This window comes from Tinamus guttatus, unplaced genomic scaffold, assembly GCF_059628265.1.
Source record: "Tinamus guttatus ecotype Peru unplaced genomic scaffold, ASM5962826v1 Tinamus_guttatus_pri_ptg000090l, whole genome shotgun sequence".
NCBI lineage: Eukaryota > Metazoa > Chordata > Aves > Tinamiformes > Tinamidae > Tinamus > Tinamus guttatus.
Genome location: NW_028288624.1, coordinates 1,852,803 through 1,877,328, shown reverse-complemented (window position 1 = coordinate 1,877,328; position 24,526 = coordinate 1,852,803). Strand labels below are relative to the sequence as shown.

Sequence of the window (24,526 nt, the reverse complement as noted above, 5' to 3'; positions counted from 1 at the left end):
CACTAAGTTTTATTGTTCTGCAGTTTAGTTAATCTTCTGATATGTAAAGGTCATTGTTCCATGTGTGTGGAAGGTTTATAGTTATATGCAGGAATGTAGCAATGGTTGTGTAAGGAACTCTGAACTCAAAGCTATTAGGGTAGAAAAAAAGAATAGAACACCTCTCTTACAGAGATAAAATGGAAATGCTTTACAGAAAGTGAAAACAGCTCCTCAGGGAATTGTTAGGAACTGGGCAAAAGAGCAATGCAAACGTTTCTCTAGTCAAGTAGAAACTTGAAGAAAGAAAACTGGGAGTGCTTTTGAGCAGAAGAGCATTGCCAGAATGGTAGAGCAAAAGAAAAAGCCTCTGCCTAGTTCACTGACCTTGCATGTTGATGTAATCTCAATAAACAAAAAAAAAAAAAAAAAAAAACCCCAAAAAACAAAAATCTTTACATATAATGTATATCCCATTTATTCCTTGAGCAATTTACTAAATTCCACAAGTCTTCAGAAACATAAGGATAAGCTAACTACTCATAAAGTGCAAGCAAGTACTGTCAGTCTTAAAGCCAACTTCACTGAGCTTAGCTGAGATGTCAGGGGGAAACAGAGTTTAAAGACATCTCTCCCCGCTCCTAAAAAAAAAAAAAAAAAAGGGGGGGGATACCTAAACAGGCTCTATAATTTTACATTTACATTTGTTAAAAAAAAAATTAAAAAAGACCTTAAAATGAAGAAGGAAAATTATTTTGTTCTTCTTTATCTTTCTTTATCTCAGCTTGTTCGTTAAGAGTGAATTCTCCATACATTACAATTATGTTCTAAATGCAGACCAGAATAAATCAAGTATGACCAGTTATTCAGTATACAGCAGGATGTATCAATGACATGTCCCAATTCCCTTTACATTCTTTTCATTTTTAATACAATTTAACAGAATATGAAAATGCTAACAGCACTCAGCTGGAAGAGGAAAACAGAACAATAAATATAGCAGTCTTCAATCCAAACAATATCTTAAAAAAAGTCACTTCCAAGCTTCACTTACAGTCTCATTTGCAGAGAGTTGCCAATCTTGATTAGCCCAAATGAACTCCCTAAAAATGAAGGTGACATCTCTGAGACAGTGATACAGTAGGAGACTAGAACACCTGCAGACATCCACTATACCAGAAGAGAATTGCTTTTTACTTAGAATTACTCTGAAATGAATACCTTCAAACCTAAGTGTAGAGAAGAAAGGATATCACAAACGGTGCTCACACAGAAACCTCATACTTAAACACATGCCGTTTCAGACTGTAAGCTCAGAAACAAAGTCGTCTCTCTAGCTTTCAAAAGCAACAGCAAAGGGGAAAAGCAGAATTTCTCCTGAAGTCTCAAAACACTTTTAACAGGAAGACAAGTCACAAGTAATGTTACAGTATGCAAGGTAGGGAAATATTGTTCAGGACAACAGCAGAACACAGTATTTTCCGCAGAGACTCAGAATTCAGCTGTCTGAAAACAATGGTTTTAATAAAAAAGTGAAACTCAATTTCATAGCTATAATATATTGTAAGACTGATCACAGATGACATTCATTACATGAGAGTATGTAACAAACGACTTCACAAAGGAGGATTTTCTCACACAGCAAAGCACCACATGGCATCTTTCCTGGTGATTACAGCATTTATTTGGTCAAGTATTCACAAGTTAAAACTCTGCATGTTTAATCATACAGCCTGGCCTTTTAAAAGACATTATGTCTTAAGAATTTACTTGATCAGGAGACAAGCTTAGACAAGTTCTTGCAACTTCAAAAAATTGCAATCAACCATTTCTCAACATCTGATAGGAGAGAAACAGACAGATTGCATTTTAAAAAGCAAATGGTTTGATCAATGATATGCAAGCAACGATTTACTGTTACAGTTATTAAAAAAGTAGCATTACATTTACTTATGGAAAGTAGTATTGCATATATCATGCCTCACAGTTAAAAAAAATAATCTTTTTGATGCATATATATAAAAACAAGAGCCATAACTAAACTGATAAAGTAAAATATCTTTGATAACTCTTACTCAGCTTCAGCTGTGAATTAACGACTGCCTGAATTAATATTTTAGCGGAGAAATATATCCTTCCAATTAGAAATTCTGTTAGCCTAGCTGTTCAGATAGTCAAGTTTTCTTTTTGTTCGCTTCCATTTCTCTACAGCCTGAGCTCAAGAGCAAAACCTAAAGGCTAATTTAAAACAGTTTGAGGTAGATGAAATTCAAGATTTAGATCCCACTTTGTCCTATAAGGAAGTGTTTCTTTCAATAGGTGCCATAAAGAAATAGGGGCAAAACACTAAAACCAAGGAAGAGCTCCCATTGAACTGAAGCAAGCACAGCAGTGAATGGAAAGGGGAAGAGGTGAGAAAGCGTAAGGATGGCTCAGAAAGCACTAAACTGATAGAGGATGCTCTATCAGCCGGTAAGAAAAGATACCAGTAGCAGAGATGCCACTAAAAAGTAACCAGTCAAGCAAGTGGTGGGAGGGCAAAGACCAAAGGGGAGACCTAAAACTAACACTGCTGGAGGGAGGTACAAAACAAAAGGGAGTAGAGGGGAAACAGTGACTTGCCTGGCAGAGCATTTGGATAAGAGACAGTGTAGTAAAATCTGTTAATTGTCCTCCTGCCATTTTATCAATTTGGAGGCTAAAGGTGCAAGATATAATGGATACTGGGCTTGAAGCCAAATCACAGCTCCTGCTGTTGGACATGTAACTACTGTAAGTAAGAAAAGACACTTTTTTGTTTAAGCAGTAGTAGGTAGCATATTGTTTTTTATACTTTACCAGCCCATCTCTGTTACATATTCTGCAGTAAAATATACAAAAATCTAAATGCACATTAGCACCAGATCATGTTAAGCAGCATAGCCTGGAGCTAATAGTTATGTTCAGGGCCCAAAATCAAAGAAACAGATTAAATTCTTATGCCACAGGCAAAGAGATATGTCTGGCAGGTTGGCTAATGTGGAAAAGTGAGGGAAGTGTGGGAAGAGAACAAACATATGTATCACATATGTGGCCAAAAATGGCAGTGCCAAAGGTGAAAACCTTAAGACACATTCTTTTGAGGGCTGGGTTCAGCACAATTGGACTCGCCCAAAGCTTTCTGGATTTTAAAGCACCAAGTTCACTTCATAAAATATTAAGAAACAATGCATTCATTTTACAGTGGTTCCTTTAAAACATATGCGGCTGGAAAAACACAAGACAGTGACTTTGCACACCTGCATCTAATACAAACCTCCATTTATTTAAGAAAATAAGGACTCTTACGAGGACCAAAACTGGTAATGGGTTACAGAGCCTTTTGCTTAATCACTTCTGCTTCAAATCTGACACTGCAGCGAGCGATTCCAATTGACGTCTGTCCCATGGATCTGACGGAAATGAACTGCTAACTTCAGTCTACTCTCCGTGCAAGTTACTCCAAATGCAAAAGTCCTCTCCAAGACTGCAAATCATTCAAAGGGTATTTTTAAGCACATAAGACTCTAAAGAACTGAAATAGTAATAATAATAATAAATCCTCTCCCATTAAAAAATAGTCAACCCAAGTGAGATTTGGAAGCCTTCCACTTCCCTTTGCTCTTATGCCAACACACTCATGTGTTATGCACAGGGGTTGGGTTTGCTGGTATTTTTAAGGGGGCACCTAAGCTCCACAGAACTGAAGGGAGGAGCGCAACGCTGATCTGTCTGGAAGCAGGAAGCCAGTGGAAGATAAAGGAATTGTGCAGCTACAATTTCTTATGTACCACTGAAGCACAAGAACACCTAACAGCACTGTTACATGCCAAAGGCCCGAGTACATCCTTGCTCATCCTCCATATCGCATCTCCTCTTAAAACATCCATTGTCTCAGCCTTGTGAGGGGTTTCCTGCTGTTCCCTCCGATTTCTTACACACAATTGCTTGGCTATTATCAAAATATTACAAAAACAGCCAAGCCACCTTTTTCTCCCATTCATCTTCAAACTCACCCTCATGTATGGTCACCTGAGGTTCTCTGACACATTCAGTAACAGCTCTTTCTAATAAAATTATCCTGTGAAAAAACTAAATGAAGCATTCTGTAAAATCAATAGCAGTAAAAGGAGAAGGGAAAAAAAAAGAAGAAGATTTTAAGGCAAAAGTAACTTTACTGAGTATCTTACAGCTTGCATTAATTTGACGAACACTGTCTGGGGAACATATATACTTGTGAAATACTTAAATTAAAAGGAGGGAAAAAAAAATCAGTCCCCCAGTTGTGTAGTTCCCTAAGGACTCATACATAAGTTTTCTTTACTTCCACCAGTGTTTCTGAGCTAACTCTGGCATTTCAGCTGATCACACATGATTTGGCTTTTATTTGACCTACCAATCTGGACTGTCTGTTATCGAAATCAGAAAACAGAAGACAGGCGGAAGTGGTGGTAGCACCAACAAAGGCTAACGCAGATCACAAGTAGGAACACAGGAGGCAGGCAAGAACAACATGGAAACACTTCAGCAATAACTGCTATAAAATTTTAAATCAACGTTTCTTCTCTTTTTTCTTCCTGTAGAGGAAAATACCAGACTTGTACAAAACTCATTTTTCTGTTGAACACATTCTCAATTTATACGCAGTCACTCTGCAAGATAGATACTACACTTTACTCTTTAACAACTACAAAAAAAAACAAACAACAACAAAAAAAAACACCAAGTTTTTATGCCCTTTAAAAAATCAGGCAATAAGAGGGTAATTCTGGCAGTGGTTGAGAGACACTTTTAAATTCTGGATACTCTTTCAAAGCCAAAGCTCTTTTTCTGAAGTTGTCTTCAATTGCCAAATACAAAGATTCTGAAAGATGATCCTTTGAGCACCTGTTTATGTTCACTCCCTAAACTGAAAGAAATCAAAGTGTATTCGTATGTCTCTACTCAATTTTGTGGTAACTTCACTTCCAGGTTCCTATGAATAAGGCCATTTTACAACAAAGTAAATGAAGTGTTCCCTCGATACATTTTTGCTCCATTTTGTGAAGGAAAGTTGTTTCAAACAAGATTACACCTCTGACAGGATTACACCTGACACAAAAGCAATCTTTTACTTGAATAAATTGTGATCTTTCAAAACTGCAGGCTCTCCAATCCTATTATATTACATTATTTTGCTATCCATGACACCTCTGCATGCCCCATGGGGGCTTTCTGTCTCTCTCTTCATGTAACATCTGTGGAGTTGTACCACATGCATTGGGGAATTAAACAGGAATAATACTCTTGTTAGAACAAAGCTTCAGTGAGAAACTGTTTCTTCCTGTCTGCTCCTGGCTCCTTTAAACACTTGACAGTCACAATGACCTGCTGTCTATAGCTCTTGCAGGCTGAGATATTAAACAATATTCATACTGTAATCTTACTTTCTTACAATCAACTCATGTGTTTTAATTCTAACATGATGGCTGTATAAAATGTACAGAGCACATAGTAAGGGAGTAGCAAAAAGGAAAAAACGACCAGGACAGACACAAATATAATTAGATATCAAAGGGGTTACTCTTAGTGTTGCAGTGCATTTTTCACTTGTGTATTTATTTGTTTTTACCCCTGGTTTGCCTTGGAAAGCAACCAGATATTTTTATTGAAAACTAAAGAGGAATCATACCTAGAAGGGCTGTGGAATGATGCATCATACTCCTGTGCCTTGCCGAAACACATAAATGGCAGCACGTCTTGCCGTCTCACTGATACATCAACAAAAGGTACAACAGAATTCAGACCACAGGTAATCCAGCATAACCCAAGGAGCCAGAACAGAGATTTGCAGCACAACAAATGGCTAAGAGGAGTATGTAAGAATACGTGATTCAAAGCTGGTGACAGTTGTTTAATTAACACTATTCTGGCTGCTTGCTGTGTAAATTATATTATAAAAATTATATTCACCTACTAATCAGCATGTGTGCAGAAACTGCTACAAAAAGTTTAAAATGAAAATATCGTATTAATATACATTTCTGCTGAAGCTAGAACTATAAGCAATCACTTGGACTACTGATGGGTCATTTTGTTTTGTTGCATATTTTTGGCTAATATTCAAAAATGTACAAAATGCTGCAAAATCCAGATCTTTGGGTCCCTGTAGATAATGTATTTCAAATGTATTTTGTATTCCCTCAATAAGACCTCAACCTTGAAAAGTAACAAAATATATTCTCCAAGTATCCTAAAAATGCCCAGTCATCTGTGACATCCAGGATCTAATTATTCATCTCAGCTAGTTAAGCTAAAAGGTAAGGAAACTGCTCATCCCTCTAGAAGTGAATAAGTGGCAAAACAGTTGCAGGTCACACAAACATGTAAATATCTTGCAACATTGACTATGTATGCACCCAGAATAGACAAATACATACACATAAACACAGAGAAACATACGGTCATACATATATATCACAATAAAAACATATCCCTCCCATCTTGCTTTTTAAATTTGTCTACAAAGGTAGCAAATTATTGATATCTTAAGAGGCCCCATAAACATCTGACACATGTCAGAAAGGGAAGCAAGGTTCTTAGAAGTTTGAGAAAAAAGAAAAATGGAAAAGCAAAACCTAATGCACCCTCTTCAACTTCTATCAAACAATTCACACACACGCAAAACAAACAAACAAAAACACTGTGTGTGACGATGACATTAAAAAAGGAGTAATACCACCACCACCACAAAAAAAAAAAAAAAAAAAAAACCCACCAACAAAAAAAACACCCTATAAACCAGGAAGGTAATTTTGCATGAATTCACACTGCTCTACAACAGCAAAAAGCACCTATCAACCCCATACTCAAAGTAAGAACATCCCAGATGACACTATCTTTTCACTAGTAGTGAAACAGAAGCTAGAGCATACAAAATATCACCAATTCTGCTTGCCTGATTAATTAATACCTAGACTCCTCCTTCAGCAATTAGTACTTTTTTTTTTTCCCCATTCCAACAGTTTCCCTTCTGATGTCTTCCTCCTGCAGAGTAAGTTGTCATTCTTGAAGTGTTTGACATGAATTTTAAGGAGATTTGGGGGCAATGAGGCTTATTCCCACCTCTGTGCATAGTTTATGTCGAACCACCTCGGATTCCTCTGGCAGGTGAAACAAGGATCTTTTCTCTTTAAGCCATTTTATGCAATCTTCCTATCCTATCCACTTTAGAGCAACATCAGGGAATTAGATTACAGGTGAAGAATTCCTCTTGAGACAGAGTCCAACGCTTCATCTGTGAGACTCTTTCAAAACATACTCAGAAAAATTAAAATAAAATAGCACCTTTACATATCAGCTAACAGCAGGGATTGTGGGAGACTGGAGAAAAATCTAAAAAAAAAAGCCTGTGAAATGAAAATAACCATGTCTGTGTCCTTATTTATTACCTATGATCTGATTATCTCCATTTGCAAATATTTTATCCTATTTTTGGTTAACTAATAAGCAGATTCAGCACAAAAGACAGCCCCATACTTTTGCTGGCAGAGAGAAAATTAGGCAGCACTGTTTTGAAAACATCCCAGCTACATAATTATTATTAATCTGAAAAAAAAAAAGATACAAAGTTAATGTCCTCCAAGATGCTACAGTTTTAAACTCCTTTTACACCCTAGGGAGATGGAGGATCAGCAGTTAGTGCTCCAATTCAAGCCCCAAGCCTGTGCCAACATTCTTTATAAGCTAAATCCAGGTTTGGGAGACTGGCTGCATATTTTTCAAAGACTAAATCAGCATAAATCATGCAGTGCCAACACACTATGAGGTTAATGTTGTGTTTTACTACAGCAAGCAATTTCTATCACCATTTAAAATGAGACAAGCAAGATTCAGGCAGACAAAAATCTCATGCATCAAAGATTAATTCTTCAAATACTGAGCATAGGCTTTTGGCTATGGAGCGAATATTTTGGATGGGCGCTGCAATAACCACTGCTGGAAAAGGAGTATAAACATCTCTATTGCAGCCCCTTCCCCTTTGTTGGCTCTTGTATCATAAATTATATTTTTCTACTAAACATTTGAATTTTTATTCTCATAGCTTGTGGAATATAAAGAGATCTGCAGAGTTATGGAGAACATAAAATATGCTAGTCTTTAGGGGCACCACACATCACTCCAGCACCAAAATATTTGGGAGAAGGAATATAAACCATCACTGTGGAAAGACATGTTGTAGAGAAAATGATTTTTGACTGAACTAAGAGACATAGGAAGCACCGTGCACAGAAACAAAACATGGTGAGAACATTCATAGCTCGGTGTGGAGCCTGGGCTGCCTGTGCCATCCCCGGGGTGTCTGGAGAGGCAACGAGAGCGCCTGGGAAGCTGACTCGCCGCAGGTCCCACTCTATCCCCAACATAAAGAATCTATCCTCTAAAAGTTTACATGAGTTAGGCTCATATCCCAAGAAAAACACTCCATATTCCTGCTGATTCATATCCACACTTTTCAACTAGTAGCTACAGCTACGTGGCCCTTTTCTATTCAAACTGATGATACACTTGGAGGACTTGGAAGAAAGGGGGATGCTTGAACTTGTTCAGTGAAAACTGAGAAATTCCTTCCCCGAGAGTCCTTCTGCCTCCTTTTGGGTGTGGGGTTCTGTGCGTAGAGGGTGCACGGAGGGAGAGACTAGCCAGAAAGTTTTACAAAGCTTTAAAATATATCATTAAACCTTCCTGACAATGTAAACAGGTATTTGCACTGAAGAATTCCCTTCCTCAATATTTGCAGCATATGCAATGTATTCAATTGCTAATGGTGAATATAGCTGGGCACTAGGACCACTGGAGCTAATTAGGTCAAATTATAACACAATAAAGACATCACTGCACTTGCAAGAGAGCTATAAAATACAGAATCATAGAATCATTAAGGTTGGAAGGTACCTTTAGAGATCATCTAGTCCAATCGCCAAATAATATGTATATAAATTGTGCTTATAAAAAGGCTTTGAGATGTAATCATAACTCAAAAGAAAAACATACAGATATGTAATAAGTGGCTTTGATAACCATTTTAAAAATATTATTTCCCATACTAATCTAAACAACAAAAATATCACTCAAGAAAAAGGGATCTTGGACCTTTGCTTAACTTGCTTTGCTTTCTTTTAAATATTGTTTTAAATATGCAAGCAATGATAAAGATTTAAAAACATAAAAAGGGACAACAAACATCTGCTGCAGCTCTGTGGCATTTCAGAAAAATACTGTTCTAGAGATTCTTCCAACTAAATCATTTCTTCAGCAGCAACTCACATGTTGGGCATCATGCTGACAAGGCAGCGATGCTGCTCAGATATGACACAGTGTAGCAGGGCCCCCTTGCTGAAAGGCTATCACAACTTTTACGAATCTTCAATTATATTAAAAACTGTTGCCCTCTGGCAGTCTCTCTCATCTGAAATTTCACCAAACTTTGGTCTAGTTGCTCATCTGCCAGCCTACCAGATTTTCCTTGAATATTAAAAAGAGATGGTGGGAAAAGAGGAAAGTCCTTGATCAACAGGGAGCAAGTATCATCATGATAGTCTTCGTTAAACAATTCTCTCTTGGCGCTATCTGGCTCACCTTGAATATCTTCCTGCTCGATTCATTGGAGTAATTTTTGATTCACACACCTAAAATCAGTTTCCCATGACATAAGCAGGTAACAAAATAACTGCCAAGGAAAGGTGATGGCTCCTCTCCTTGCTCACTGAAGAAGCCAGCTGTCAGACTCTTGGCACATCAGAAAATTGGAATTGTTTGATGCAAATTTTACATATCATGAAATCGAGGTTTTAAAAGTGCAATAAATTAACCTGAAACAAAGTTCTTTGTGGAATCCTGAAAATTCCTATAGTATGTCTACATCTGTTAAATCAAAAAATCCATTTTCCAATTGATCAGCTATAGAGTGCTAGAGTACAGTTTTGACATTGTTTTCTACACAATTAATCTTCTAATTACAATTCTGTAAGCAATCTCAAAACAAATATGCAGATTTAAAGAGTTGTAAAGGTTTACAGCCTTACTTTAAAATCATACCCTCCAAATGTTCACCTTTTAAACCCTGAAAATCCTGCCTATATGGTAGGAGCCACACATTTTTTAATCTCCACTTCTTAATCTGATTAAACAAATCTGATTTCTCCTACTGCGTTTAATACTGGCACTCCTCCTAACTGCTTATTTCACAGCAGGAATTGTCTTTGGGAGCATATTTGCATTATTGCCCAGATTGATCTACACGGCAGCTTTGGACCAAAAGATTATGCACATATATAGCATTTCCTAAAGGACAATGCTTAAAGCACTAAAGATATCAAGCAAGCAGAAAAATTTATTCTAAATATTATAGCTTTATAAACAACATAAAACAACATATTAAGAACTGCCTAGCATTTCAAGCCAGGTACTTTGACTTTCAGATTTTATTTATCAATGGTTTGCTCTACCCCATATCAGAGGCTATAAGATTTTATTTTCCTAGGTTTGGGGGAGGTTTATTATCAAACATTTTTCAATGAAAGAAAGAAATGTTTACCACAAATACTAACAGTAGGAAAAAGTTGCTTTGGGGCCCTTTTGCTGCCAGAGCGAATGCACCAATTACCTGCTTTGGATGTTGTCATCGTATCTCCAGTGGGTTTCAAGCCCATTAAATATCTGGAGGAATTTGGCTGTATTTCTGTAAAACATTCTGACGGCCTCTGTTTTATTGTGGACCTCTACGAGCAGGTAAGAAGCCATGAGCCTGTTATGGACTCCGGGCTCCTGCTATAAACACACCTCACCATCAGACCTTCTTCTGCCAGAGGAGCCAACGGAGACTATTAATCAAATGAGAAAGAAATCAACCACTTGGGCAGCTTTAAACAGATCCCACTTACCCTCTCTTTAACACACAGCGCTATCAGAGCACCTCTCAGTGTCTGAAGGCCAGTTGTACAATATGTAGAATCAGTTTTTCTTTAAAAAGGAGCAGCAACATGAAGGACGCAAGTAAAGTAATTGCAATCAGCCTGAAAAAAATCTCAATGCAAAAGACTCTCTCTCTCTTCAGCTCTCCAAAGCATTATGGAAACCTGAGAGCTTATAGGTAGTTGCTGAAAAAAAACAGTAATAAATGATATCAACCAGACTATGCGCTCAGCAAATAACTCAGTTTGCATTCAGGGGTGGGGTTTCTGTGCAGGCTTTCGCAGCACAGAAGACAGATGGTGATACACTGACTTCTGTAAAAGTGTACTCAATGTTGCATTAAGCAGTAATTAGAAAATTCCCTTTGATTTTACCTCTATTCTCACACAGATCATTCCATGGCTTTCAGAAACATTCTTTGTGATGTCTATAAAGCAACATCTCTAAACTACAAACATACGAATCTTAGGTTGTTCGCTCTACTAGTTTAGAAAGATGAGAAAAAAATTGTTCTATGTATTCTCTCACCGATGCATTACATGTACGGTACCTGTGTATTTTCTGGCTGACCTCTGGCTTGGACACAACTACAAGCCCAAAAAATGAAAACCAGAGGACCAGCCAACACCATAGTGGGTGCCTTATTTTCAGCCAGCCTTATTTTTCAATTTTTCATTTAAGAAGGTACATAGCAGATATTCTTATTTAAGATAAGTAAACACAGCAAAGTTTGCAATAAATACAGAATAGATGATAAAGCAGATTGCTGAAGGATTTTATTTACCAGGTACCAGTTTCCGAACAAAGCACACATTCCTTCAAATATCAAATCTAATCCAGCTTCCACAAAGGGGTCTATAAAAATAATTAGAGTAACATGCTGCAAGATGTATGAATACTGATCATCTTTAATGTGGAGCTTTCAACCCAGCCCGAGATGCGCAACACACAGCACATATGGGGACTGCCGTGTCCCAAAGCAGCTTGGCTGACTGCAGCAAACTGCTTCCAAGCAAAGCTTTCCAGGAGTGAGAACGAGAGGTGGAGAATGTTCAAAGGGAGAAGATTGGAACATTCATTCTTTCATATCACAAAAAGTAAAAAATCAGCATGCTTGGAAATACACTTCACATCGAACAGCATCCACCCAATGACAATCACCAGAACAGCAGAAACAAAATTACCCTACACCAACTCTTAATGGTCCAGTGCAGCTGCTCCAATGTATACAAACAGATAAGTGAAAAGCAAATTCATATTACAGAAGCTGTCTGTTAGCATTTACCTTTACCTACAACCTCACATCTAGCTGCTGACACAGAGCTGCACCGTAACACAGATGTGGATGCTAAAGTTTGCACCTCCTGGGGCATCCTCACTTTCATTCCAAAAATTGGATGCGAAATTGTTTCTACAGTCAAATTGTCATACTATTATGACAAACTGGCATGGAGTGACGAAAAGATATCAAGTGCCTCCAAATTTTCTTTAAAACATGACAACTGAGTCCCAGTTGTTTTATCACTTTCAAATGAATAGTCCACGATTTCTACTAATTTATGAGTCTACAACTAAGAGTTTTGAGCAGGAAAGGAAAAAACAGCTGGTCCATACAAATGTGGTTTATGAAACACCTAGAATAATACAAAACGAAAATGTAAATTAAGAAACTAAAAGTATTTAATATTCAGTCTCTGCTTGCAACCAACACTTTTCCTTCCTTTTTTTCCCTGTCCCTCACAAAGTATCCTGTCCCCACTGCATGTTGAAGTGACCAAGTACAAATAGATACATCCCTGATCGAATTAAAATTTCTAAGATTATTCACTACAGAGGATATTGCCTTTACCCTCCCTGTGGCTACAGGTTTTGTTATAGACAGCAAGTGATGAGGGTTTTTGTTTGGTTGTTTTTTTTTTAAACTGCTTTGCTTACTCTTCCTTTACGCTCTCCTATAGGTGATAAAAAAGGATCCTGCTCTGAAAAAGCAAACGGATGCCAGACCCATTAAACTACTATAAAATTTATAAGGAGGTCGTGCCTCAGATGAGACCCTTTCCCTTTCAAACACAGTTTCAGTGGCTGTTTCTTTGCTCCTTCGTATATTATTTCTCTCATTAATACGCACATGAGGAATTATGCATCCACGAATCAGCATCTTCTATATGGCCATCCCATGTCTTTTTTTCTCTAAAGGGTAAGAATTAAACATCACAATCCAGGACAAGTGATTAATTCACAGTAAAGAACATCTACCAATCCTATCTGTTATACAGGAATCTGGACATGATTTTGGCCATATACAAACACTGCATAACTGCCTCCCTGGACCTCGCTCAACTTCTTCCTTGAAGTCAAATTTTCTTTCACAATTAATCAAGACCTTTCAAAATTAATAACATATGGTAAATTTGCAGACAAAACATAGCAAAGTTCCCCTATATGTAGCAATTATCTCTATCAAGAAAATAATTGGTAGCTCTCATCATCAACAAAGAAGGAAACAAAATTTTTTCTTTTTTACTTAAGGCACTAAAAGGCCAGGAGAACCTGAAAAGAATCCCGTTACTGCACTATGTGTTTGGTTGGACACAGCTGAGAAAGAAGACAGCAGATCAAACATATTTGACTGAATGATGTTCCTAGCACAGGCTGCATGTGAACGAAGATCTTGAAATCCACTGATATGCTCTTTGCAATGCCTTCCTGATGCTCTGCATCAGTATATCTTGGTACACTATTCCATAAGATCCAAAGATGAAGAGGCTTCTTTAAAAATATATATATATATACTTTATACATATGAAACTGTCTGACCACTATGTTGTCAACATGTAGGCTTTTCCCCCCACAAGACTGGCTCAGCATTTATGCACCAAGGTCAAATAGCCTTCTACCTATTTTCAAAAGGATGCGAATTTTGGTAAATCCACTTTCAAAGTGCAAAAACATTCCAGCATGGACCTGCATGCTGCTGAAAGCTCAAGTGTGACAGATGCCTTCACAGTAATGGCCAGTCAGCCACCACACTGCAGCTGAAAACACCGTGCATCACTTTGATCTCCTTAGCTCCCAAAGCGCCCACAATCAACAGTCTGTATGAAGAGTATGAAATAAGCAACATTTCCAAAAAATGCCTCCATGGAACTTAAATATAATAATGTATGTTTTGTTCATACTTCCTAAAGCATTTCAAATCCTTTATGACGCATATGAAAGAATATGGTCTAGCTTGCATAAAAAAACAAACATGAAAGATGGTTTTTATTTGGAAGACGTGTAGGTTTTTATTTGGAAGACGTGTAGGTTTTCATTGGATAATGGAGGGAAAACAATAATTTAGAAGAGACTGCGTTGCTTTGATGGGAGGACATTACATTACAGAACACGCTTAATTAAGTCTCACTGCTAATTCAGTAAAATGAATACCTTGCTGAATTAGGCTACAGGGAAGTAAAACATGCATAACAGTTCCACGTGCTTAAAACAAATACACACATTAAAAAAAAATAAAAGAGAGAGAGGGTTTTTTTTGAAGGATGCTGAGCAGGATTTCACTTACATTTCGCAGGTAACTCATAGCCACAAGTAATTTTCGCTTGTCCAGTCTCACAGCCGCTGAGGTTGCGACATTCGGCAACAAGGCAGGGCCCAGCAGCTCGGTGTATACAGCCGTCCACTGCAAAACAAACCCAGCAAGTTCTGTTATTAGAAGAAATTATTCTTTTATTATTTGAATTTATCCACATAAATGTATGGCCACAGACATTTACCGCTTAGTTACATATGCACAGTGGAGACTTACTGATTTATTCACAAGCAGCCAAGAGCATTTCTTTTTTCTGCTAAACTTTAAGGTCTGTGCATTGAACAACAACAAGTTAAACTTAGACAACAGCAGCTAATTGGAAAGAAAATACCGAGATACTATAAAGCAAAATTGAAATATCAATATTAAAACTGGTTCCTACCCAAGATTCTAGAAAATTATCATTATCAATTATGAAAACAGAATTGGATTCCCAGCTAAATGCCAGATTCTCTTTTACTACATACCTCTGATTCTTCTAATATTACACAGGCTATTTTAAATCACTGTCCTATTAACGTCTTTGAAAAAATAGAAATATTTTTATGAATTTGACAAAAATACCTCATTTTGGCCCTTTTTTTAAAAAAATACTTATTTTGCATTATTCATGCAATACTCTGGAGTTAATTAAATAATAATTAGTAAAGGTCTCAATTGCAGCTAAGTAGGCAAGAAAATCAGTAACGTGCACAGTTCTTAATGCCCTCAGGAGCCAACAAAAGAATAGCAGCAAGGAGCAAGAAAACCAAAATGGAACAAAAAGCTCACTGGCACAGCATTTCTGCCATCTCAACATACAATCCAAGAAACCATTTACTCTAATTACAGCAAAAAGCTTAAGAAAAGAAAGCAAACAATTAGGCTTCATATTTTTCTGGATAAGCTGCCTTCTACACACTCCTGAAAACTCAGACTTTTCTTGAGGTATCCTGTGCCTTTGTTAATCGTTAAAATTCACATGACAATAACCTGCAGAAATGCTCCCTACTTATCTTGGACGCAGTGCCACTAGCGTTCAAAACACTGTTTTGAACTCCTTTATATTAGTGAGAACCATAATTGCAGAATCATACCTTGTTAAACTTTCAGGGATAATTTCTGAAGTTTTCTCATTTTCAAGAATGTGTGTCAAGGCACCAGCCTTAAGCAAGTTCCCCATCTAACACAAGAAGCCTTCCTACCCTACACCTTAGCTGAACTTTTGTTTTAAGTGTACTAGAAATCTGTGCCCAGTCCACTCTACATCATTAATGTAAGAAGAAATATTTTGTAACCTCAAGGGGAAGAAAAAGAACGTTTGAAATTTGTCCTGTGCTCATAATATCCTCTTCAATAATTTTAATTACAAAATGCTTTCCCAAACCAAGCAGGATAAATAACCCAGTATGCATTGAAACCTCAGGCATATGTTTATAGGCACAATTTTTACCAACATTAATATTTCCTGAGACATTAACATAAAAACAGCACTAACGCTGTGGACTAGCATTCCCTGCACAACCCTCAACCAAAGGAGATGCCTCTTACCTCGGGGCAGCTGAGGGGAATATAAGGATAAAAATGGGGGGAATATAGCCTGGATAAATCAATCTCTTTCCCCTGGACTGTGTTAATTTTAGCATGCTCATAATGCAGAGAGAAGTGAGATACAGATGGTCCCTGCCGGCTTCCTGCAGATACTTCACTCCGCACCCAGTCTCCACGAACCAAGTGTTTAGCTACCTCCAGCAGGATGAAAAGGTAATTGGAAAAAAAAATCCCAATGGAGAAAATTAATTTTATCCTAACCAGCTTTAGCATATGACAAGGAAAATAGGAGGCATCCACAAAAACAAGAAAGTAAAGGTAGACGCTTCTCTTACAAAAGTCGATAACAAGACAGGATTGAACACTCTGGACAGGCAGAGACAGAAACATGGACAACAGCTTTTGATACAGCATTGACGGAATAATTCTCCCTCCAATTCACTTAACTTTTAAATAACTTCTTTTCTACCATGCTCCAGGAAATACTTGATCAGATTACCTCTAAGTACACATTTTCTATTTAATAAGATGACAATTCAATAAATCATGCTAGAAATATTCTGTATTTTCAGTGATATATGGAATATGTCTCATAAATTCAGTAATTCTCATATCAAAAACGCAAGCAGCCTCTTGCCAAATATGAACACTCGGCATAATATCAAGAAAAAAATTGGCAAAGATAAGAGTAGATTAGCAAATCTAAATAAGATACACTTGTGTCTCTGCTAAAACATGCTTTAGCTGTATTTATTCAAAAAGATACGAAAAGAGGATGCACAAAACATTTATGCAAGAAATTTTGTTTTCTGAAAGTGTGCCATGACTAGCCATATAAGGTAAGAGCAAGATAAGCATTGTTAACATGATAACTGCGCAGAAATTACAGATAATGGCAACAAGCTCAGGAGAAGGAGACGACGGCCAAAGAAATATTGTTATTGTGCTGTAAGGAGGAATACATTTCCACGAGAACAAAAGCATACTGCCAAATTATTTTTGTAAGAAAGTGAAGAATTTTTGATATAGTAGTTGTAAGTATTTCAGCTATCAAATTATTCTGATATATAGATGCTCATCTGCATTTCTTTAATAGATTTGGAAATTGTTAAGCCATAGCCTACTGTTCCCTTCCTGGAATTTCTTCATGCATTTGACTGTAAAAATCCATGCATCTATGTTCAAATATGACTTCTTCTCTAGGTCTCTCCATACTGCCTTCCCATCCATTTTTTTGGATATCACATATGTACCTTGGGTCATTTGTACACCCAAGTCACCTCTCACTTTGCAGTTGTGAGACAGATGTGGGAAAATACCGGCGGCGAGACCATCCATTGTTGCTGACAAGTCACTTGGTTGGTAATTCTAAGCACTGGCCACCCTTGAAGATACCAGACAGAAGGTTGCTAACTGCTTGCTCAAAACTCTGCTTCTTGATATGGGTTTCCTGCCTATCTATCAAGTTATTTCCTACCGGATTTTGATCACATTGTTACTAAACTAGAGTTGACAGAGGGCTGGAGTCCCTGCTTTGCTGTGACCCATGAGGCAGTAAACATGCACGCAACATTGGGATGGTTTCTCAACCTTGAAGACATAAAAGAACTATATGTTGAGGGCTGAAGTATGAGGAGCTTAAGATTTTGCTATTAACTTCAAACAATTCATTCTTGTGCAAAGCTTTAAAGATACAAAGCACAATAAAGAGCTTTGTATTAGGAGCACTATTCCCTTTTTTTTTTTATCATTAAGAATAATATTATCCTTCTCATTACATGCATCCATATTTTTGGGGGCTCACTGTGCACAGCATTTTGTTCTCCTAACAACTCAGCAAAAGCAGTTAAGGAAAAAATACTCTTCTCAGTGGTACTGCAAGCAATGATTTTGGATGCACGAAGGAGTCACCTGAATATAATTAAAACATCTGGATAAAATCAAAAGTTTCAAAATAAAGCTTCCAGACAGAATGAGGCTGTGCTAAAAACAGTTAAAAATAGAAATCTTTGACAAAAATCTTCCTATATTGCAGTTAAAGATGTTAAAAGATTAAATGCTTTTTAATTTAATTTTTGTAAAGCAACTTGCTTCTCCAGAATCAAGGGGTTAAGGTTACAGAGCAAAAACAAGCTAATTTACTGATACAATACAGAATATATCTATTTCTTATTGAAAATCTCTTAAAATTGCAAATGAAGCAAAAACACAGGAAACACAGAATTAAGGGTGTCATGGGATGCTGCTTAAAAAAATAACCTCAGCAAAACTAGCCTTGCAGTGCAGATGGTAATAAAAAATGGTAAGGTAATCAAATACCACAGCAAAATAATGCAAACCTTCTGGGAATAAGCCCCAAACTTCTTTTGTGACCTTGCATTCTGAGTCTGGATAAACTGAAATCACGGTGTAAACAACATATGCAGATTTATCATCTTCTATTTCAAGAATCTATATACTCTTTTCCTCCATCCTAATTTGTGCTCTCTCGTGGTTTTCCTGATTTTTCTCTCTGGTTTCTCCAGGAAACTCAGGAGACGAACTTATTTGATAAAATTAACTGTGCATGGCTTAGTGATGAAGCAGGGCTGCTCTTCCATGTGGGAAATGTCAGGCCTGAAGGCAAATGGTGTCTCACTATATCAGGCATATTTTCAGGGGCCTCCCAAAACCTGCAAAGGACATTTCTAAAGAAAGCTACCTCGTTCTGCAAAACTTATCTCCAGGGAGTTCGTGGGAACTCCGTACAGGGAGAGTCGCAGCAGTCCCTCTGAGCAGGATGTCAAAGGGCAATAAATGCTGCCCAGCAGGAGACAACAGCTGCTCATCCCACCAACAAGGGTGGCAATCTTGAAAGGGGACCATGCGGATGCCACTCAGCTGGGGCAGCCAGGAAGGGCAGTTTGTATTGCTGGGATGGCCTCTGCCTTCAGGAGTTTAATAAAGATTTTTTCCATCAGTGCCCCCTGGTTTATAGGCTCCCAAAATAATTAACTCTAAATATTTAGCATCTTTATAGCACTCTTTAGCCAGGGTCTCAAGGAGTTTAAAAACATAATCTAACTTAGCCTTAAAATTCTTCATTTTCAAAACACAGTACAGCACTGAGGTATTGTACACTTTGAGATGGTTGGTTTTTTATTGACCTCGGGTCAGATTTTACCACAGTCAATCTAAATCTCTAAATCTCTAGTCTCTGTCTATATTCAGTTAAATCAAGACACAGAAAACTAAAAGATTCAAATCTTTGAAGCTCAAACTACTGATTAGATGTCATTCATATTCTCCTTAAAGTTCTTTGAAGACCTTTATCTTCACTTAGGAGCCAATGCACCCAGCTAAAACAACAGGCCTCACTAGAGCCATGCGGAGACCTCCAGGTCCTCCTTGCTGCCACCACTGAGCCACACTGCAAAGCGGAATAAAGTAGTAACAAGAAGATATAATGCTATATTCTAATAGAAATGGCAAAGAACATACTTAGAGTAATACATGCACTGAAATGTAGATCTTATTGTAAACTCAGACACTGAAATTCAAATTTCAGAGTATAGCTTTGACAGAATCTTCCCCATTTAACATCAAACATTCAGTTATTGTCTGCTGTGGTAAAAAGCAACCAGAATTACTTGCTAACAGCAATTGAATGGATTATGAGAAGGCTGTTCTTAATCTAGATGCAGTTCCCATCAAACACAGCACCTGGAAAAGCCAACATAGCCAGTATCTGTGGCACACACAAGGAGAAGGGCAAAACTAAGCAAGTCAAAATGGGTTCCAAATGAAGTTTGTTCACTCACATATCTTTTATAGTTTACTGCACAAAAGCACACCATCTTACTTCACAACACAAAACACAAAACACCAGGAAAGCCACACATTTTGGCATGTTATTATCATTATATATTTTTTTAAGTTCAATATCTTGGGGTACCAGAAACTTAAATTGATAAAACACATGTAAAGCCAACTAAAAGCCATTCAGTCACGTGTGCAATAACCCCTGGGCAATTCCTTCCATATCAGCTATGCAATAACCACGAGGTTGGCCCCATCCCATGCAAGGGACGCTGTGTTTCCCTGGCTCCGGGTGCTCCCCTCCGTAACGTCAGCAGGATTCACACTTCTGTCAGCCTGCGTGGCAGCAGAAGGACTCTCAGAAACACAGGCCTTATAAACTTGTCTGAATGTCACGCTTTTGGCAGCAAAAAACAGAGCTAGGAAAGGCTCCAACAGTGAGTCTCCAGCGCTTTCTGGTCCAAAACTCTGACATCAAGGCATGTGCAAAGCAGCCATTTGCTTCCTTTTAATTCTGTCAGCATGGAGACACCTGACATTGCATATTCATTTGCAGATGGGAATGAGACAGCTCAGTCCTAAAACCCTCCTTGCAGCAAACAGAAAACCTGCCTGTTTTTTAGGCATAGCTGAAGTGATAGCAGAAGTCTGGTGAACTTGCAGGCTCTGCTACAAAAGCAAAATCTGTTCACATTCATCTGAACTTGCTCACAGGTTCCAAAATTGACATCTCTTATCTCAAGGAGCTGCATATTTTGTTCCATGTGGTACATCGTGAGCAAACAGGGTCTTCTGGGGACTCCTAAATCGTTCCTTCTCCCTCCTTCTCTTAGCCAGCTATACAGTCACAGGGCTTTATTTGTAGCAGGACACCACGCAGATCAGAGAGACAAAACGTCTTAACCAGGTTTCACCCCTAGAACGCCTATTTATTCTGTCCTGGATTTCAATTCATGGCAAGAGCACTATTACTTCTGTTTAAAAAAAAAAAAAAAAAAAGAAAATAGCTCTGAAGTTCAATACCATGCAAGCCCTCGATCATAACCTCCTATTTCCACTAAGAAAAAGCACATGGAATTGATTTAAAAAAATCAGAACAGGTGATAGAAATTATAGATGCTTCTCTCTTTGAAGAGGCAGGAAATGGATGGATCAGGTTAGTAACAATCTTGGCTCTACCTATTCTGAAGATACACCTTCACATTTAATTCTGTTAGTTAAGTGTTCCCCTAATATTTAAGATTCTGAATCAGCCTCCAGCTTGAGGATATTGTTCAAATTCAGGGGGATGACATTAGGGATTTGCTCTTTTTTGTCATATGACCCTCAAATTACTAAAGAAACGTCCATATGCATTTTTTTTTAATAATCACTTCTGTGCTTTCTCTTCCAGTCACAGAAGCAGCTCACCATAAATATCCACATTATTATTCTTAAAACCTTGCTGTAACTCTCTTTTTCCACAATGCCCCTTCAGTTACTGATGAAATTAGGCTACTACTGTGATATCAATCTCTGTCTACTATGTAGAACAATGCAGTCTATTTTTCCTCCTACAGTCTTCTGAAGCATTAAGTGAAATTCCAAAATCCATCTGCCTCAACAACCTATCTCAGATACTGGCCAAAGGCAAATTATAAATAAATAAATAAAGTCTGTGCTTTGACAGACTATTCTTTCAACCCCTTAGGATTCTCTCAGCCAAGATGTTTTTCTGCATCCCTCTCAAGACATTTTTCCTCCATGAACTTGAAGATCTCAATGAGTCAACAAAGGCTTTTAATCATGCATGCTAATAATGTATAATAATGCTCCTGGCATTAGCTAATTCTGGTGTGAAGAATGCCAGTTTTCAACCTGTTACCCAGCATCTTCATTGAACACCCTCAAATTTTATGCTGGAAGACATGCACACCAGATTTCACAGACTTCTTTCTCCTCTCACTTCAGACCTCTTTTTCCCTGACTGAAGAATCCAAACCCATTTGCTCATTCTCTCAGTGGGAAGTGCCCCAGATTGTTGATTATTCATCCCCATTCTCCAGTTGTCCTGTATCCTTTCTTAGATTGGTGCACTCGAACTGCACACAATGTTTGTGAAGCAAGCATGGCATCAATTTGCACAGCTCTAGTGTTGATGTTCCCTCTTTTTTGCTTTGTGTCTTTTCTAGCAATTACTAATGTTAAATCTCCTCCTTGGCTGCTAAGGAGTAATGAGCATATTTTTCCAGGGAACTCTCTGTTATATACCAAAGATATTGTTTCTGCGTGATGATGATAATGAGCTGCAAGTTACTTTATTTGTGAAAGTAGAGTATTATTTCACTTACATGTATCACTGTACATTTATTAATATTGAATTTCACTTGCCCTTTTAACAGACACTTACTGGGACTTGTTTCTTGGGAACATTGTGCGAACACTCAGACTCATATAAGCACTTGGGTCTGTATATAGTACCTTGTCCTTTGTGTAACATGGACAGCACTGTTAATACGGAAATAAATATGGAAGGTTATTCTGGGTACAAGTGTGGGAAAAGCCAATTAAAGCAGAAAAAAATATATAGCAAAGTGAGAAATTTGTTTGTTTTTCTCCATTTGTAACAAACATAGACATTTATTTATTTATTTTAATAACATACCTTTTTTTGTGGGATCTGGGATTTTAGGGCTCCACACAAAGCGACGGGAGACAGCAATGGCAAGCTCTATGACTTGTGAACACTTTGGAAATTCTAAGTGTGGGAGCTAGTCACAGCAGATGAATTATCCTAGCCAGAACAGACATTTGTATATTCACAGTACAGTTATTAAGTAGTAATCACACAATGATTATACAAATTTACACACTATGACCAGCTAGAAGTTGCCAGGCACAGGTCAAGGATTCAGAGAAAGAGCTACTGAGAAGTAATTGTACAGTGACTATGTAAAAGGGACCCTTGTAACTGCTGGTGCAGCCTTACAGTCCAACAGGCTGTTGAACTGTCACTGCAGGACAGATCAAGGTATACCGAGAGTAAACTAATATCAAACACTAACCATTTTTTCTCTACTGAAATGCAAGGGGATGATATCTAACAGCTTCTCTTTACAGAGAAAATGGAAGACAAGACATTCTCACTAAAGTCTTTGCAGATTGGAAACCTCCAAGTTTCTCTATCAAAGTACAGCTCCCAACTAAATATAATTACACTAGATACAGTTCACAAGAGAATGAAATGTTTCTCTTTAGCTACAGGAGTGCATCTATCACCAGCAGATTGTACCACACCGCTAGAGCAAAAGAACATAAAAAAGCTTTGAAAACGCCTGGGAGAAAACTCAAAGCTCAAGCCAGACTGGAGAGTGATGCAATATGAGAAGAATTCCATGTAACTGAAGAGCTCCGCTTCCCTGAAAAAACTGGCAAGGATATGGAAGATGGGCAGGTCTGCCAAGAAGAATCCTATGGCTTCCTATGCATCTTTTTTTGGTTCTTTCCAAGAACCCAGCAATGAATGTTCAACTTGACTTCTCACCATTCCTGAACCTTCAGGCAGTTTGAGTGATGCAAAAGAGGCAAGATGAAAAAATTATTAGGAGAAAGGTAAGTTACCAAAATAAAGCATTTTGTGCATCCATCTTCCTACAAACAATATTAAAAGAAAGAAAATTATAATACAAAAACAGTTAAGCATTTAGTAGCTCCAGCAGGTAAAGTCACTAAAGGAAAGAATGGTGGGATCCACTTCCTGGAGAGCCCTGCATGTCAAAAAAGCTCTGAAGTAAAACCTTGGATTCTTTCTCAGTGAGAATGCCAATGCATAGAGCAAGCTTTGAAATGGTATTAAAGCAACAAACACAAAAATAGTTATGGTACTATTTAACACAGTTCAAAGGCTTTTCAAAGCCTGGCATCCCCTCCTAAATAACCATCATAATTTAACATTTTTGTTTGTTTGTTTGGATTACGACAAAGTAGTTCTGTGACCATATACATTTAGGTATTTATATATTATAATACACATGCACATATATACTTATCTGTGTGTATGTATGTGTGTCTGTGTCAAATGTATACATATTTAAAAGATGCTTTCAAAGTTAGTCACATGACATAAGGGAATTAATATACAAAGGAGTAAGACAAGGAGATCAACAGACTATTAACAGCCTACAGGAATACCAGGAATTATTTGAGGAGTAGTATCTGGTTTACCTATTTCCCAGACCATTTTTGTTTGTATTAATTTGCTCTTACCATGAACTACTGAAGGGAGTTGCTTCCTTGGTTGAGATGCTTCTCAGCCTGCAAACACAGGAGCATCCTCTCAATTTGGAGTGCTGTTTGAAACCAGATTAATTAATTATACAAAAATTGCCCTGCAATAGGTAAATCCAGTTGAACACATTACAACCTATTCAAATGGAATAAATACAAGGGAAGAAAAGGTAAACACTAGATTAATCAAAAAATTATGTATGAGCAAGGTTTGTTCAATCAAGATTATAAGAAAATCATAAGATCTAATTACCAATAAAAAGTCTTAAATATTCCTCTTGTTTGGAATCTATGGCAAAGCATGTGTATCAAATCAAGAAGTAAATTAAATCTAAGAAAAATGCTCTCTAAGTAGGAATTTTAAAGACCTAGGCCACAAACAACATGCACGAA

The 24,526-nt window shown here is 37.6% G+C and overlaps 1 protein-coding gene across 1 annotated transcript in view; it reads right to left on the bottom strand.

Annotated features, from left to right (window-relative positions):
- Positions 1–24,526, bottom strand: part of MACROD2 (mono-ADP ribosylhydrolase 2) — a 751,315-nt gene that overhangs the window by 496,304 nt on the left and 230,485 nt on the right. Inside the window, exon 5 of the mRNA XM_088520560.1 lies at positions 14,513–14,629. Within this exon, the coding sequence (XP_088376686.1) occupies positions 14,513–14,629 (117 nt within the window). The remainder of the gene's footprint in view (positions 1–14,512; positions 14,630–24,526) is intronic.